General features: G+C 33.2%; 1 protein-coding gene across 1 annotated transcript in view; it reads right to left on the bottom strand.

The window, feature by feature from the left end:
* Positions 1–834: 834 nt before the first annotated feature.
* The window catches only part of LOC149806280 (uncharacterized), a 386,203-nt gene continuing 369,033 nt past the window's right edge, over positions 835–18,004 (bottom strand). The window contains exon 54 of the mRNA XM_089935557.1: positions 835–8,718. Coding sequence (XP_089791683.1) covers positions 8,448–8,718 — 271 coding nt within the window. The 3' untranslated portion in view covers positions 835–8,447. The remainder of the gene's footprint in view (positions 8,719–18,004) is intronic.

The raw sequence follows: 18,004 nt of genomic DNA, 5'->3' as shown, positions 1-18,004 counted from the left end.
ACATAGGAGACATTGAAACATTAAGCTTTCCATTGTGTGGAAAGTTATGTTTGTTCAGCTAAAACAAAACTAAAATTGATTAATGTTGATCTTAGTTGATCTCTATGAGAATTTTAGCCTTTATTATTACCACTTTCATGAACTTATATCTCTTCCTTTATATACGTCTATAACTATTATGTCTCAGTCCCTTTATATACGTCTATAACTATTATGTCTCAGTCCCTTTATATACGTCTATAACTATTATGTCTCAGTCCCTTTATATACGTCTATAACTATTATTATGTCTCAGTCCCTTTATATACATCTATAACTATTATGTCTCAGTCCCTTTATATACATCTATAACTATTATGTCTCAGTCCCTTTATATATGTCTATAACTATTATGTCTCAGTCCCTTTATATACATCTATAACTATTATGTCTCAGTCCCTTTATATACGTCTATAACTATTATGTCTCAGTCCCTTTATATACGTCTATAACTATTATTATTATGTCTCAGTCCTTTTATGTATGTCTATAACTATTATGTCTCAGTCCCTTTATGAATGTTGGGCAAACCTGACCTAATTTAACAATGATCTGTGCCAAGTATGATGAGAATCTATCAAGGGGTTTAGGAAATATATGAAACACTTACGCCAAAACGTAACTGTTTCATATGCAACTGGTATGTCCTGCTTTGCTAATGTGATTCAGCAATAAATCTTAGCTTCCATTTTGATTCATACATTTTCAATAATTTATCACTAAGATGTATGTTGTGGTAGCTTGCTTTGCTTGTAGTGTACTTTCTAACATCTTACAAAGAAAAAAGAATGAAGCTAGTAATAAAGATTGCTTTATTTCTTGATTAGGTTAGATACATTTCAAAATATGTTTATTTAAAAATATACATATTGCTGGAATATATTCTCAAAAGGAATTTTACAAAAAATAGATACAATTTTTCTATTGCGACTAAAACTGGATGTGATACATCAATATCAAGGGACAAAATCTCATACTAAATATTGTGAATGTTTGTATCTGTCAACATTTTGTTCCAAATTAAAATGGCAGGTTACCCAATAACTTAACGCATTTCAATTATAAAATCATTTTTACATTATATATTCTAACAAATTTAGTAGGTACGGTGAAACAACTGACAGATTAATTTTTACATAATTAAAATAAAGTTGAAGGGTTTACATTCAATCCTAGAGATCAACGGAAGAATTTACAACAGGGTCTTTTTTAAGAGCAAGATAAATTCTAAGAAACTGTGGCATAAATATTAAGCTTAGGGTTTTTGTGGAGGAAATCTTCAAAAAAAATAATTGCTCCCCTTTTTAAGACATTTTTGTGAATGGTCATAGAGAAATCCTTTTAATGAAGTATCAATATTCTTTCCTTAACAAATAGTCCCAATCAGTTAGTAATGAAATATCAATATTATTTCCTTTACAAATAGTCCCAACCAACTAGCAATGAACTATCAACATTCCTTCCTTTACAAATAGTCCCAATCAGCTAGTAAGGAAGTATCAATATTCTTTCCTTTACAAATAGTCACAATCAGCTAGCAATGAAGTAACAATATTCTTTCTTTTACAAATAGTCCCAATCAGCTAGTAGTATTATGAAGGATCAATATTCTTTCCTTTACAAATAGTCCCAATGAGCTAGTAATGAAGTATCAATATTCTTTCCTTTACAAATAGTCACAATCAGCTAGCAATGAAGTATCAATATTCTTTCCTTTACAAATAGTCCCAATCAGCTAGGAATGAAGTATCAATATTCTTTCTTTTACAAATAGTCCCAATCAGCTAGTAGTATTATGAAGGATCAATATTCTTTCCTTTACAAATAGTCCTAATGAGCTAGTAATGAAATATCAATGTTCTTTCCTTTACAAAAAGTCCCAATCAGTGAGTAATGAAGTAACAATATTCTTTCCTTTACAAATAGTCCCAATCATCTAGGAATGAAGTATCAATATTCTTTCCTTTACAAATAGTCCCAATCCGCCAGGAATGAAGTATCAATATTCTTTCCTTTACAAAAAGTCCCAATGAGCTAGTAATGAAGTATCAATATTCTTTCCTTTACAAATAGTCCCAAGCAGCTAGTAATGAAGTATCAATATTCCTTCCTTTACAAATAGTCCCAATAAGCTAGTAATGAAGTATCAATATTCTTTCATTTACAAAAGTCCCAATCAGCTAGTAATGAAGTATCAATGTTCTTTCCTTTACAAATAGTCCTAATGAGCTAGTAATGAAGTATCAATATTCTTTCCTTTACAAATAGTCCCAATCACCAAGTAGTATTATGAAGTATCAATATTCTTTCCTTTACAAATAGTCCCAATCAGCTAGTAATGAAGTATCAATATTCTTTCCTCTACAAATAGTCCCAATCAGTTAGTAATGAAGTATCAATATTCTTTCCTTTATAAAAAGTCCCAGTGAGCTAGTAATGAAGTATCAATATTCTTTCCTTTACAAATAGTCCCAATCAGCTAGTAATGAAGTATCAATATTCCTTCCTTTACAAATAGTCCCAATGAGCTAGTACTGAAATATCAATATTCTTTCCTCTACAAATAGTCCCAATCAGCTAGCAATGAAGTATCAATGTTCTTTCCTTTACAAATAGTCCCAATCAGCTAGTAATGAAGTATCAATATTCTTTCCTTTACAAATAGTCCCAATCAGCTTGGAATGAAGTATCAATATTCTTTCCTTTACAAATAGTCCTAATGAGCTAGTAATGAAGTATCAATGTTCTTTCCTTTACAAATAGTCCTAATGAGCTAGTAATGAAATATCAATGTTCTTTCCTTTACAAATAGTCCCAATCAGTGAGTAATGAAGTAACAATATTCTTTCCTTTACAAATAGTCCCAATCATCTAGGAATGAAGTATCAATATTCTTTCCTTTACAAATAGTCCCAATCCGCCAGGAATGAAGTATCAATATTCTTTCCTTTACAAAAAGTCCCAATGAGCTAGTAATGAAGTATCAATATTCTTTCCTTTACAAATAGTCCCAAGCAGCTAGTAATGAAGTATCAATATTCCTTCCTTTACAAATAGTCCCAATAAGCTAGTAATGAAGTATCAATATTCTTTCATTTACGAAAGTCCCAATCAGCTAGTAATGAAGTATCAATGTTCTTTCCTTTACAAATAGTCCTAATCAGCTAGTAATGAAGTATCAATATTCTTTCCTTTACAAATAGTCCTAATGAGCTAGTAATGAAGTATCAATATTCTTTCCTTTACAAAAAGTCCCAATCAGTGAGTAATGAAGTAACAATATTCTTTCCTTTACAAATAGTCCCAATCATCTAGGAATGAAGTATCAATATTCTTTCCTTTACAAATAGTCCCAATCCGCCAGGAATGAAGTATCAATATTCTTTCCTTTACAAAAAGTCCCAATGAGCTAGTAATGAAGTATCAATATTCTTTCCTTTACAAATAGTCCTAATGAGCTAGTAATGAAGTATCAATATTCTTTCCTTTACAAAAAGTCCCAATCAGTGAGTAATGAAGTAACAATATTCTTTCCTTTACAAATAGTCCCAATCATCTAGGAATGAAGTATCAATATTCTTTCCTTTACAAATAGTCCCAATCCGCCAGGAATGAAGTATCAATATTCTTTCCTTTACAAAAAGTCCCAATGAGCTAGTAATGAAGTATCAATATTCTTTCCTTTACAAATAGTCCCAAGCAGCTAGTAATGAAGTATCAATATTCCTTCCTTTACAAATAGTCCCAATAAGCTAGTAATGAAGTATCAATGTTCTTTCATTTACAAAAGTCCCAATCAGCTAGTAATGAAGTATCAATGTTCTTTCCTTTACAAATAGTCCTAATCAGCTAGTAATGAAGTATCAATATTCTTTCCTTTACAAATAGTCCTAATGAGCTAGTAATGAAGTATCAATATTCTTTCCTTTACAAATAGTCCCAATCACCAAGTAGTATTATGAAGTATCAATATTCTTTCCTTTACAAATAGTCCCAATCAGCTAGTAATGAAGTATCAATGTTCTTTCCTTTACAAATAGTCCTAATCAGCTAGTAATGAAGTATCAATATTCTTTCCTTTACAAATAGTCCTAATGAGCTAGTAATGAAGTATCAATATTCTTTCCTTTACAAATAGTCCCAATCACCAAGTAGTATTATGAAGTATCAATATTCTTTCCTTTACAAATAGTCCCAATCAGCTAGTAATGAAGTATCAATATTCTTTCCTTTACAAATAGTCCCAATCAGCTAGTAATGAAGTATCAATATTCCTTCCTTTACAAATAGTCCCAATCAGCTAGTAATGAAGTATCAATATTCTTTCCTTTACAAATAGTCCTAATGAGCTAGTAATGAAGTATCAATGTTCTTTCCTTTACAAATAGTCCTAATGAGCTAGTAATGAAGTATCAATATTCTTTCCTTTACAAATAGTCATAATCAGCTAGTAACAAAGTATAAATATTCTTTACTAAATTATTTTCTTAGTGACATTCACCAATTCTCAAAGAGTCTTCATTCATAATTTGAAAATAATACTGTAACCAGCTTTTGACACACAGCTAGTCTAAAAGAGTCTTCATTTATAATTTGAATGGTATACAGTATTCAGCATTACTGACATTAAGCAAGTCTAATAGTCTTCATTCATGATATGAATGGTAGGTATACTGTATTCAGCATTGGTGATATTCAACAAGTCTAATAGAGTCTTGATAATTTGAACAGTATACTGTATTCAGCATTGGTGATATTCATCAAGTCTGATAGCGTTTTCATTCATGATATTTATGGTATACTGTATTCAGCATTGGTGATATTTATAAAGTCTAATAGTCTTCATTCATGATATGAATGGCATACTGTTTTCAGCATTGGTGATATTCAACAAGTCTAATAGAGTCTTCATAATTTGAACAGTATACTGTATTCAGTATTGGTGATAGTCATCAAGTCTAATAGAGTCCTCATTCATAATTTGAATGGTACACTTATTACGTTTTTACATGTAAAGAAATCATCAACCAGATGTGGAAATAGCTAATGCTTGCATGGAGAAACATATCAAACATAATAAACAGTATCAGGTTGTACAGTGACAATTCCGTATCTAAGCAAAAGTAAAATCATAACGTGTATGCTATAATTTATTCTCAATTGATAAAAAAGGTCCACGACTTTTGGCGTGACTTATTATGAGACTGTATTCTTGAAGATAAAAATCCCAACCTTTCATTTTAGCAGGTTTCATCTTTTAATGTTTAGACACAAGCTTAATATGACCTTTATTCCACCTCTAACTTGATTAGAGACATCGTACATCAATATGACCTTTATTCCACCTATTATTAGAGACATGGTGCATCAGATACATTATCATAAAAACTCATATAAAACAGGGATTCATATAAACAACTCTTGATGGCAACAATATATAATTAGCACATTTTCAAAATGGAGATGACTTGTTCAATCAGAATCCTGTACACTTTTTCTTACTTGATGTTACTGACTAATGCTATGTTGATTAGAACTTAAACACACATGTCATCTAATGCTATGTTGATTAGAACTTAAACACACATGTCATAAATGAAGCAAAATGCTCAAAATCTTGATTAAACATGATGGTTATAAAAACAATGGTGGTGAATTCTTCAATAAGAGTCCCAAGTGGGACAGATATTAATTGCTGAACTTAAAATTATACTAGGGACAGATATTAATTGCTGAACTTAAAATTATACTAGGGACAGATATTAATTGCTGAACTTAAAATTATACTAGGAACTGATATTAATTGCTGATTTTAAAGTTATATTATGGGACTGATATTAATAAGAGTTTAAATTTATAGAATGGAAATGTAGGTAGATTTTATTGTATTTCTTGACACAGAACCAATACAGAGTGTCTGATTCTCCCAGTATGAAACTCTCTGGCAAAACGTTGACAACCAGTCTTCATGCTATGGAATCCACCCAGACTCAAATACAGGATATCTGAAGAAACATTTCTGCAAAATTTGAATAAGACTGACTTGGCCAATATGGAGAAGCTGAAACCAGTTTTCCACCTAGACTCCAACTGAGCCAACACCAATCTTAATGGTAAGAGTTGTCAACTTTGCATAAGATTTAAATTATATCCAATCAGATAAATAGATTCCAAAATAAGATTTAAATTATATCCAATCAGATAAATAGATTCCAAAATAAGATTTAAATTATATCCAATCAGATGAATAGATTCCAACATAAGATTTAAATTATATCCAATCAGATGAATAGATTCCAACTTAATTTTAAGAACAGTTTTAACTTCTGTAGATGGAATATTTGCATGACTGCATTGGAACCTACACCATGGCTAATGAAGCCAACCTGTGCATAATACTTCTGATGGATATCCTAAAATTACATTAATACCAGGGCTGAGTATGTCCTTAAAAAACAACAATGTTATACCAAGTTAATTTAACTTCTGTGGGAACAATTTAAAAACTATTTTCAACCTAGATTCTATAAACACTATACTGCAGCTTAGAAAGCCACCCTGGACACAAATTAGAGTATGCCCCCCAAAAACGATATCTAGGATTGAATTGAATAGATACTGTATAACTAAATTAGCTGTTCTGGAGAAAAGTCAAAAATAGATTCTCCACTTGTCTGCAATGGGAAACACCCCAGACACTAATTCAATAGAGCATGTCCAAATGAACACTTCTGCTAAGTTTGACCAAGTTACCTCATCCATACTGGAAAAGCTATGGAAAACATATCATTGCTAGGAAAGCTACCCCAGACGCAATTTTTTTTCTTCAAAATATAAAGTAGGGAATGTTACTGCCACACTTGAATCAAATAGGCTCAGCTGTTATGGAGAAGTTGATTTCCATCTTGCTTTTATAGAAGTTGCATCACTTATTCAAAGGCAACCCAATATTTGCTTGGATTCAGTATGTCCTATGGAACATTTTTAACAACTTTGATCTAAACTGGCTTAACTGTTCTGTTGAAAATTGGTTTGTCCATCTGGTTGCTATGGAAACCACCCCCTGTATAATTTTAAAAGCTGTCTTAAGTTGCATTCTGTTAATTTAGGTTAAATTCATATGTCTTTCATAAGTTGAAAATAGCAAATGTTGACAGATGGACAGCCTAGCAAACTAAAAACAAATGTCAATCTACAATGTTCTCTTTTTGCAGGTATAAATAAACTCTGCATATTTTCATACAATTAAACAAAAACTTCAAAGACATGACAGGAGCTGAAATATTTTTGATTAAGGTGTAAATGAAACTATGTCATTTTGATACAATGAACAAAAATTTCAAAGACATAACAGACATTTTAGATAAGGTATAATTCAAACTATACATAATTTCATACAATGAACAAAAATTTCAAAGACAACAGACGTTTTTGATAAGATATAATTGAAAATATATAAAATTCATACAATGAAACAAAAAAATTATAAAATTACAGGAGTTTTATTTTAGTACAAGCATTTTAAATTTAAAAGCTAAAATAAAAAAATACATTAACAACTTATTGTCATGTATTTGAAAGGTTTCTCATGTAACATCTGTTGCTACAATACTGAAATGTGTGAGCTCATTTTTTTCCATGCAGAGTACTGTAAATAGGTCAACAATAGGTAAAGGGCACCGGCATTAGGTCAACAACAGGCTTAGAGTACTGGACATAGATCAACAAGAAGCTGAAAATGCTTTAGATGTAAGCAAAAGCTAAAAGCTCCAAGCTTTAATAGGACTCAAGCATATTGCATTTGTAATAAGTAGTGCAGAGGAAGCATCATAAACTTGTTAATGACTTACATTTAACAGCTTTTGGATACCATATTGAAGTCAACTATTTGAATGCATGCATGAAATTACAGCCCTTGAGATATTCACATTGAAATAACATTTGTTGGCAGTCTTTCATTATGTGTCTTTGATGTGAGTACAAGTCCTGATATCTCCTAAATATATGTCCCTGTATATGATTACTCTTCGATTTTTGGAAAACAGCTTCAGTCTTGTCAGGTATCATGGAAGATAGGACTGACATTTGCAAAATCTTTCACATGCAATATGACTGTTCAATTAAAATTTAACATATGTATTTTACACAGAAGATATTTCTTTCCATGCTAGACCTTGAGAATTAGCATTGATAAATCTAAATGGATATATAATTTTTTTGTCTCCAAATCAAGTATAATAACTAACCAACAAGGTCTTATTCAGTACATACTAAAATGAATAGTCATACATAAGTATATCCTACATTTAAAAAATTTTACAAAATAAAATTATGACAAAACCAGTGATACAAGCAGATTATATATATGTACAAAGTTGTGAACATTTCATGGTACTAATTTGCTTTGATTAGGCTGAGAGTTTCCATACAAACTGATCATTGTCTTCCTCATACTTGATGCTAGGTCTCTCTTGGTATGCAGAAATACCCACATCTGACTGCTGGTGGTAGGGATTGTACTCAGTTTCTGGGTTGGCATAACCTGGGTAAGGCCGAGCTGGGTAGGGACTTATACCAGAAGGACCATTATCATAGATTGGGTTGTGGAAAAACTCTATTTCTCCATAATCTCCTCGACTGACCACTGAGTGTTTGTCACTCTTGCCCTTCTTCACTCCCCTTCACAAAAAAATAGAACACACAGATGACAGAAAGAACTTTAAGGAATGAAATCAAAATATATTCTTTATGTGTTTTTATAAAGGTAATAAAATGGGTAGGAATCAGCTGAAATTCAAAGACAAATTAGCAGAACTCCTAAACATTACCAGGGGTCATGCACCCAAGTACATGTAAAGTGGGCAACTAAATCGCCTAAAAAATATAAATGTCACCTTCTTCTGTTTGGAAAGCAAACACTTCATCCTGAGATTTTTTTAGAGGAACAATGAATGACCATCCATTTTGAGATGCCCCCTCACCGTGACCAGGCTAGTCCCAGTGTTATGTTATACCTCAAGGCAAAATGTACGCTTCAAGCCGTCAAATAGTTGGTGTTGATATCAACTGCACCAACAAACTCTTGCACATTCACAGGCATGTGTCTTGATAGCTGATTGACCATTAGCCTTTTCACAAGTAAGTTAGCAACAATTAATGCCTGATTGCCGCAAATTATCCCTTGATGATAAAAAAATACAAACTTGTGTTTCGAAACTTAAAATTATGTAAATAGCAATTTGTGTTTTAAGAATAGAATTGGCAACTTGAATATTTTAACAGTCTCATGTACATTATTTTCTTATAAAAATTAGTTTGGAGCCATAAGTGAACCTCTTAAGGAAAAATAATGGCGGACATCGCTGTGTCTGGGAAACACAACTTTATTAGATTGTCTCTTTTTGTAAACTTTTGGGCAAATATATTCAGGAAAATTCATAGAAAGTCTAAAATATCACGGTATTGAAGATTTTGCTTTAAAATGCAATTACAGTATGTAGGTCAGAAACATACAAGACAATGCTATGTTATGGAATTTGAGAGATGGCGTAACTTTCAGAAAGTCAAAAGAAAAATTCTTGACTAATGGTAGTTGATAAAGCATTTGTACTAACTTGCAATTACAATACTGTAACCTAGTTACTCAATTAAAATGCATTACAATGTATAGCTTCTGTTATTCTCTTTTTAAGTCATACTGTATTGCCAAAATATGAATATGAATATGGTAGTTTTTAAACATGCACCAGATGTGTTTTAATGTAGAAAGAACTCAAAAAAATTTCTACTTGAAAATAAAGGACTGCTTAAAACCAATGTCAAATGCAATATGCATACTGGGAAATAGAGAGCATAATTCAAACAAGAGAATGAAAACAACACACACACACACATCTATCTATCTATCTAGTGTTCCCACTTCTCCCTGTTCAGCTCTCACTTCTCCCTTTCTGTCAAAAAGGTGAAGTCACTTCTTCCTAAAATTCAAGTCTAATGTGATCCCTGAATACTGATTATTGCTGAAATCCAACTTACTGAAGTTCAGGGGCCCCGAGTGGCTGAGTGGTCTAAAGCGCTCTCCGTTACGGATCACTGCCATCTCACCTACGTCTGCATGGGTTCGAGTCTAGGATTCAGGCAATGTTGGTATGCGAGAAAGCTTGCCAGTAGCTTCACATGGGTCAGTGGTTCTTCCCAGGGGTTTTCCCAGGTTCTTCCTCCACCATTAATACTGGCAAAAATGTATAGCCTATCATGTGCTAAAAAATGGCGTTAAACCCTATAACAACAACAACAACAACTGAAGTTCATTTGCATAGAACACATTAGTAGTGCACATGAAATATGGCAAAGAGGACATTTAGTGGAGAATTAAATTCTTTTCGGCACATGACATATTCAGAGTAGCTTACTGGAAATTGTGCAGACAAGCTGAGAGTACAAGTGGAGTTTTAACATAGAATTGGTAAACTCTATGGAATCTAGAAAAATGTCATTATGTATAATTTCCTTGTTTCCAGGAATGTCTGGTCAGGATTACAATTTTAGTACAAGAAAAGAACTGAGATAAAATAAATAGTGTCGCATCTAAATTTGCCTATGAGTGTCTCAAGTGGCCCATGATTCTTATTGAAATTACATGTTGCTGTGTACATTATATTTATGTTCATTTACTAAAGTGATTCTTAAAAAAGAAAACACGGCCTAACAGTCTAAGAAAAAATAAAGAATTCTAACTTAAACATTCTTGGGGTAAAGAATGTAAAAGTAAAATATAATGACCACATTTATCTTCTATATTTAAAGCTTACACTTCACACTGCATTGAACCTTCTCCAATTCTGATATCATTCTATTTATATGTATTACATGCTGGCTGTTGGAGGTCAGCTGGGACTTTAACTCATAAAAACATTATCCTGAGAGCTAAAACTCATTTCTGTGTGTGTGTGTGTGTGTGTGTGTGTGTGTGTGTGTGTGTGCACATGTATTTCTAGTTTATAGATATTTTATTCTTTTGCACTACTGTAAACTCCAGAATCAGGATTAGTTGTTGTTGTTGTTGTTGTTGTGGGGTTTAATGCCATTTTTCACCACATGATAGGCTATGCATGGCAGCCAGTATTAATGATGGAGGAAGAACACAGGAAAGCCCCGGGAAGAACCATGACCCACGAGAAGCTACTGGCAAGCTTTCTCACATACCCACATTAGCCAAATCCTAGACTCAAACCCACACAGACAGAGGTGAGTTCAGGTTTAGTACATTATATGTGAACCCTGTGTTTTATGTAGGTACTAACAGAGCATGGATGACAGGAGATTATTTTTCAATGGGTCATAATAATTCAGTCAGCAACCATAAAGTATGACCTTTTTGACCCCCAAATGAAAGGCTTCTTGCTTCCCCAAAATACAGATTATTTACAAAGTAACTGTAGATGTTGAAGAACTCATGTCTGGAAACAAAATAAGTAACAGATGAATAAAATGTACTGATTACAAAGTAAGACAACATGCTGTGCCATATGTCTGGCACAGAAAAATGTCCAGAATGTTTCTGGAGAAATATGTTCTGACTTTTCATTCATTCTTTGTTTTGGACTGAGTGTTACTGTTAAATTCATTGTTATACTTGCAGCAAATCTACATAAACTTTAACCAAATTACACTTCACTATGATAACATTTAAAGTGAATTTCTTCTCTTTCAAGTACCTAATACATAATATTTAGAGTGAGGTTTGGTAAACACAATTGTTTTGTTAGTCTCCAGTTTAGATTGACTTGTGTGTTTGGCATGATTACAATACTAGTAATTTCTTGATGATATAATTCTAAGTCTGTTATTCAGGTACCAAGTTCACTTTTGGTCATCTAGCATAAAAAGTACTGTATAATGTGGATGAAAATCATTTACAGCTCATCAGATGAAGTCAGTAGACCGCTACCATAATCACATTTTCAATTTGTCACAAAAATTTATTTTCTACAAGACAGCTAGTTTTACTTATAATTATCCAATTTTGACTAATGAAACCTTGTAAGAGCTCAGTTGTCTATATTATGAAAAGTTATGGCCACTGATTGCCTAACCTCGAAACTTTCATTTCCACAGTTGAACTTTAGTAAAGATAGTGAATTTCAACCAAATCTGACATACAGTTTTATAATGAAAAGATCCTGAACAAATCAGGTTTCCAGAGTTCCATGACATAAATTAATAAGGGATTGTGCATCCCACTAACTTTGGTTTCTGTTGCATTACTTTTACCATCTGATTTTCAAGAAAATCTGACATGCAGCTTTAAACTAAGGAGACCTCAAATGAATTCAATTTCCAAAGTAATCTGAGATTTTTTCTCAAATTTGGCATGCAGCTTTATCATTTACAGCAGTTAAGCCCCCTGATTACCTCTCCTCCTTATGTTGTTTTCAGTAGCATAACCATAAACAAATTGTAGGATTTCAACCAAATCTGTCATACAGCTTTATACTAATTTACCAGTGCCAGTTGGATTTCAACTAAATCTGGCATACAGCCTTATTTTATCAATGCTAGTTGGATTTCAACCAAATCTGGCATACAACCTTAATTTACCAGTGCTAGTTGGATTTCAACCACATTTGACACACAGCATTATATTAATTTACATTATGCAATTTGGATTTCATGTAGATTTGATATAAAGCCTTAATTTACTAATGCCAGTTGGATTAAAGACAAATATGGCATACAGCCTTATATTAATTTACTAATTCTAGTTGGATTGCATGCAGATATTGTATACAGCCTTAATTTACCAATGCAAGTTGGATTTCAATCAAATATGGCATACAGTACAATATGAATTTCCCACTGCAAGTTGGATTTCATGCAGGTTTGGCATACAGCCTTAATTTACCAATGCTAGTTGGATTTCAACCAAAATGGCATACAGCACAATATGAATTTCCCACTGCAAGTTAGATTACAGACAAAAATAGCATACATCCCTAATTTACCAAAGAAACTGGAATTCAGTCATATATGGCATACAGCCTAAATTTATCAGTGCTGGTTAGATTTCAACCAAATCTGTCACACAGCATTATATTCATTTACCAATTATAGCTGGATTTCAACTGAATTTGGCATAAAGTATTATAGTTTACCAATGCTAGTTGAATTTCAACCAAATTTGGTACAGAGCATTTATATTAATTTACCAATGGTGACTGAATTTTCAACCAAATTTAGCTTATACCATTTATATTAATGTACCAGTTTATAGTCGGATTTCAACCAAATCTGCCATACAGCATTTATGTTATTTTACCAATGGTGGTTGAATTTCAACCAAATCTGCCATACAGCATTTATGTTATTTTACCAATGGCGGTTGAATTTCAACCAAATCTGCCATACAGCATTTATGTTATTTTACCAATGGCGGTTGAATTTCAACCAAATCTGCCATACAGCATTTATGTTATTTTACCAATGGCAGTTGAATTTCAACCAAATCTGCCATACAGCATTTATGTTATTTTACCAATGGCGGTTGAATTTCAACCAAATTTAACATAGAGCATTTATGTTTTTTTACCAGTGGTGATTGCATTTTCAAGAAAATCTGGCATACAGTATTTATTATTAATTTACCAACACTACTTGGATTAAATGCAAATTTGGCATAGAGCTGTATGCTGAAGCTTAATTTCCCGCTCTCCACAACATCATTTCATGGAAATATGGACCCTGATTGACCATTCACTTAAGTTTCTGCAATTGATATATAACGTTACATAGGAACTGGATTTCACTAACTTTATTAATATTATCAGATCTACATGCACTGTTTTGCCTATGAAGTTGATGGTAGACAGTTAGAGAGAGCTTTTTAACTTGTAGAATAAAAACCAGCACCATTTTAAGCTGACAAATTTTCATCAGCATGAACGCCATTCAGTGGAAATTATATTCCATTTATTTTCTATTCCACTCAAGAAGAAATCAAATGTCCCACTGAAAATAAAGTAGGCCGTAAATGAACAGTCACATCATAAGTAATTTCAACAATTTCTTTTCACAGAGAGTGTTTGTCAAGATGTAGATTTGCAAAATTTGGAAGTCCACTGAGTTGAAAATATGTTAATAGCTTTTACTCAGTCATTGCAATTTCAGCTGCACTGTGTCATGATTTTAGTCAACCTCTGGTACAAACTGAAAATGGTCATTTTGAGCATGTTTTTTGCATATAAACAAGACATAATATTTTCAAACAAAAGACATTAAGTGCATCTGGAATATTTCATATAAGTACACAATTACTGATAGCTACATGTACTTCCAAGTAAGACTAATTTATATAATTGTACATTTAAATTTGATGTTTAACCATACAAACATTAATATCACCTCCACAAGACTCCATGGAATGAATGACCATACCAACATAATAGCACCTCCTCATCACTCCATGGAATGAATAACCATACCACCATTAATATCACCTCCATAACACTTCCTGGAATGAATAGCAATACAAACATTATTATCACATCCTCAACACTCAATGTAATGAATAACCATATTAACATTGATATCACCTCCGTAACACTTCCTGGAATGAATAACCATACCAGCATTGATATCACCTCCACAACACTCCATGGAATGAATAACCATACCAACAATAATATCACCTCCACAACACTCCATGGAACGAATAACCATATCAACATTATTATCACCTCCACAACACTCCATGGAATGGATAAGCATACCAACAATAATATCACCTCCACAACACTCCATGGAATGAATAACCATATCAACATTATTATCACCTCCATAACACTTCCTGGAATGAATAGCAATACAAACATTATTATCACATCCTCAACACTCAATGTAATGAATAACCATATTAACATTGATATCACCTCCGTAACACTTCCTGGAATGAATGACCATACCAGCATTGATATCACCTCCACAACACTCCATGGAATGAATAACCATACCAACAATAATATCACCTCCACAACACTCCATGGAACGAATAACCATATCAACATTATTATCACCTCCACAACACTCCATGGAATGGATAAGCATACCAACAATAATATCACCTCCACAACACTCCATGGAATGAATAACCATATCAACATTATTATCACCTCCACAACACTTCCTGGAAAGAATGACCATACCAACATTGATATCACCTCCACAACACTCCATGGAATGAATAACAATACCAACATTTCTATCACATCCACAACATTCCATGGAATGAATAACCATATTAACATTGATATCACCTCCATAACACTTCCTGGGATGAATGACCATACCAACATAAACATCACCTCCACAACACTCCATGGAATGAATAACCATGCCAACAATAATATCACCTCCACAACACTCCATGGAATGAATAACCATGCCAACATTAATATCACCTCCACAACACTCCATGGAATGAATAACAATACCAACATTTCTATCACTTCCACAACTCTCCAAGGAATGAATAACCATACCAACATTTCTATCACCTCCACAACACTCCATGGAATGAATAACCATACCAACATTTATATCACTTCCACAACACTCCATGGAATGAATAACAATACCAACATTCCTATCACCTCCACAACACTCCATGGAATGAATAACAATACCAATATTTCTATCACTTCCACAACACTCCATGGAATGAATAACCATACCAACATTAATGTCACCTGCACAACACTCCATGTAATGAATAATCATATTAACATTGATATCACCTCATAACACTTCCTTGAATGAATAACCATACAAACATTAATATCACCTCCACAACACTCCATGGAATGAATAACCATATTAACATTAATATCACCTCCATAACACTCCATGGAATGAATAACCATACCAACAATAATATCACCTCCACAACACTCCCTGGAATGAATAACCATACCAACATAAATATCACCTCCATAACACTCCATGGAATGAATAACCATACCAACATTAATATCACCTCCATAACACTCCATGGAATGAATAACCATACCAACAATAATATCACCTCCACAACACTCCCTGGAATGAATAACAATACCAACATTGTTATCACCTCCTCAACACTCCATGGAATGAATAACCACACCAACAATAATATCACCTCCACAACACTACATGGAATGAATAACCATATCAACATTGATATTACCTCCACAACACTCCATGGAATGAATAACCATGCCAACATTAATATTCACCTCCACAACACTTCCTGGGATGAATAACCATGCCAAAATTTTTATCACCTCCACAACATTTCCTTGAACGATAACAACATTAATATCACCTCCACAACACTCCCTGGAACGAATAACCATATCAACATTATTATCACCTCCACAACACTCCATGGAATGGATAAGCATACCAACAATAATATCACCTCCACAACACTCCATGGAATGAATAACCATATCAACATTATTATCACCTCCACAACACTTCCTGGAAAGAATGACCATACCAACATTGATATCACCTCCACAACACTCCATGGAATGAATAACAATACCAACATTTCTATCACATCCACAACATTCCATGGAATGAATAACCATATTAACATTGATATCACCTCCATAACACTTCCTGGGATGAATGACCATACCAACATAAACATCACCTCCACAACACTCCATGGAATGAATAACCATGCCAACAATAATATCACCTCCACAACACTCCATGGAATGAATAACCATGCCAACATTAATATCACCTCCACAACACTCCATGGAATGAATAACAATACCAACATTTCTATCACTTCCACAACTCTCCAAGGAATGAATAACCATACCAACATTTCTATCACCTCCACAACACTCCATGGAATGAATAACCATACCAACATTTATATCACTTCCACAACACTCCATGGAATGAATAACAATACCAACATTCCTATCACCTCCACAACACTCCATGGAATGAATAACAATACCAATATTTCTATCACTTCCACAACACTCCATGGAATGAATAACCATACCAACATTAATGTCACCTGCACAACACTCCATGTAATGAATAATCATATTAACATTGATATCACCTCATAACACTTCCTTGAATGAATAACCATACAAACATTAATATCACCTTCACAACACTCCATGGAATGAATAACCATATTAACATTAATATCACCTCCATAACACTCCATGGAATGAATAACCATACCAACAATAATATCACCTCCACAACACTCCCTGGAATGAATAACCATACCAACATAAATATCACCTCCATAACACTCCATGGAATGAATAACCATACCAACATTAATATCACCTCCATAACACTCCATGGAATGAATAACCATACCAACAATAATATCACCTCCACAACACTCCCTGGAATGAATAACAATACCAACATTGTTATCACCTCCTCAACACTCCATGGAATGAATAACCACACCAACAATAATATCACCTCCACAACACTACATGGAATGAATAACCATATCAACATTGATATTACCTCCACAACACTCCATGGAATGAATAACCATACCAACATTGATATCACCTACATAACACTTCCTGGGATGAATGACCATACCAACATAAATGTCACCTCCACAACACTCCATGGAATGAATAACCATACCAACATTGATATTACCTCCACAACACTCCATGGAATGAATAACCATACCAACATTGATATCACCTCCATAACACTTCCTGGAATGAATAACCATACCAACAATAATATCACCTCCACAACACTCCCTGGAATGAATAACAATACCAACAATAATATCGCCTTCACAACACTCCCTGGAATGAATAACCATACCAACATGAATATCACCTCCACAACACTTCCTGGAATGAATAACCATACCAACATTGTTATCACCTCCTCAACACTCCATGGAATG

This window comes from Sinohyriopsis cumingii, chromosome 2 (genome assembly GCF_028554795.1).
Source record: "Sinohyriopsis cumingii isolate HCF-2022 chromosome 2, ASM2855479v2, whole genome shotgun sequence".
In the NCBI taxonomy this organism is placed as follows: Eukaryota; Metazoa; Mollusca; class Bivalvia; order Unionida; family Unionidae; genus Sinohyriopsis; species Sinohyriopsis cumingii.
The sequence above is the reverse complement of the archived record's forward strand: the minus strand, read 5'-3'. Positions and strand labels throughout refer to the sequence as shown.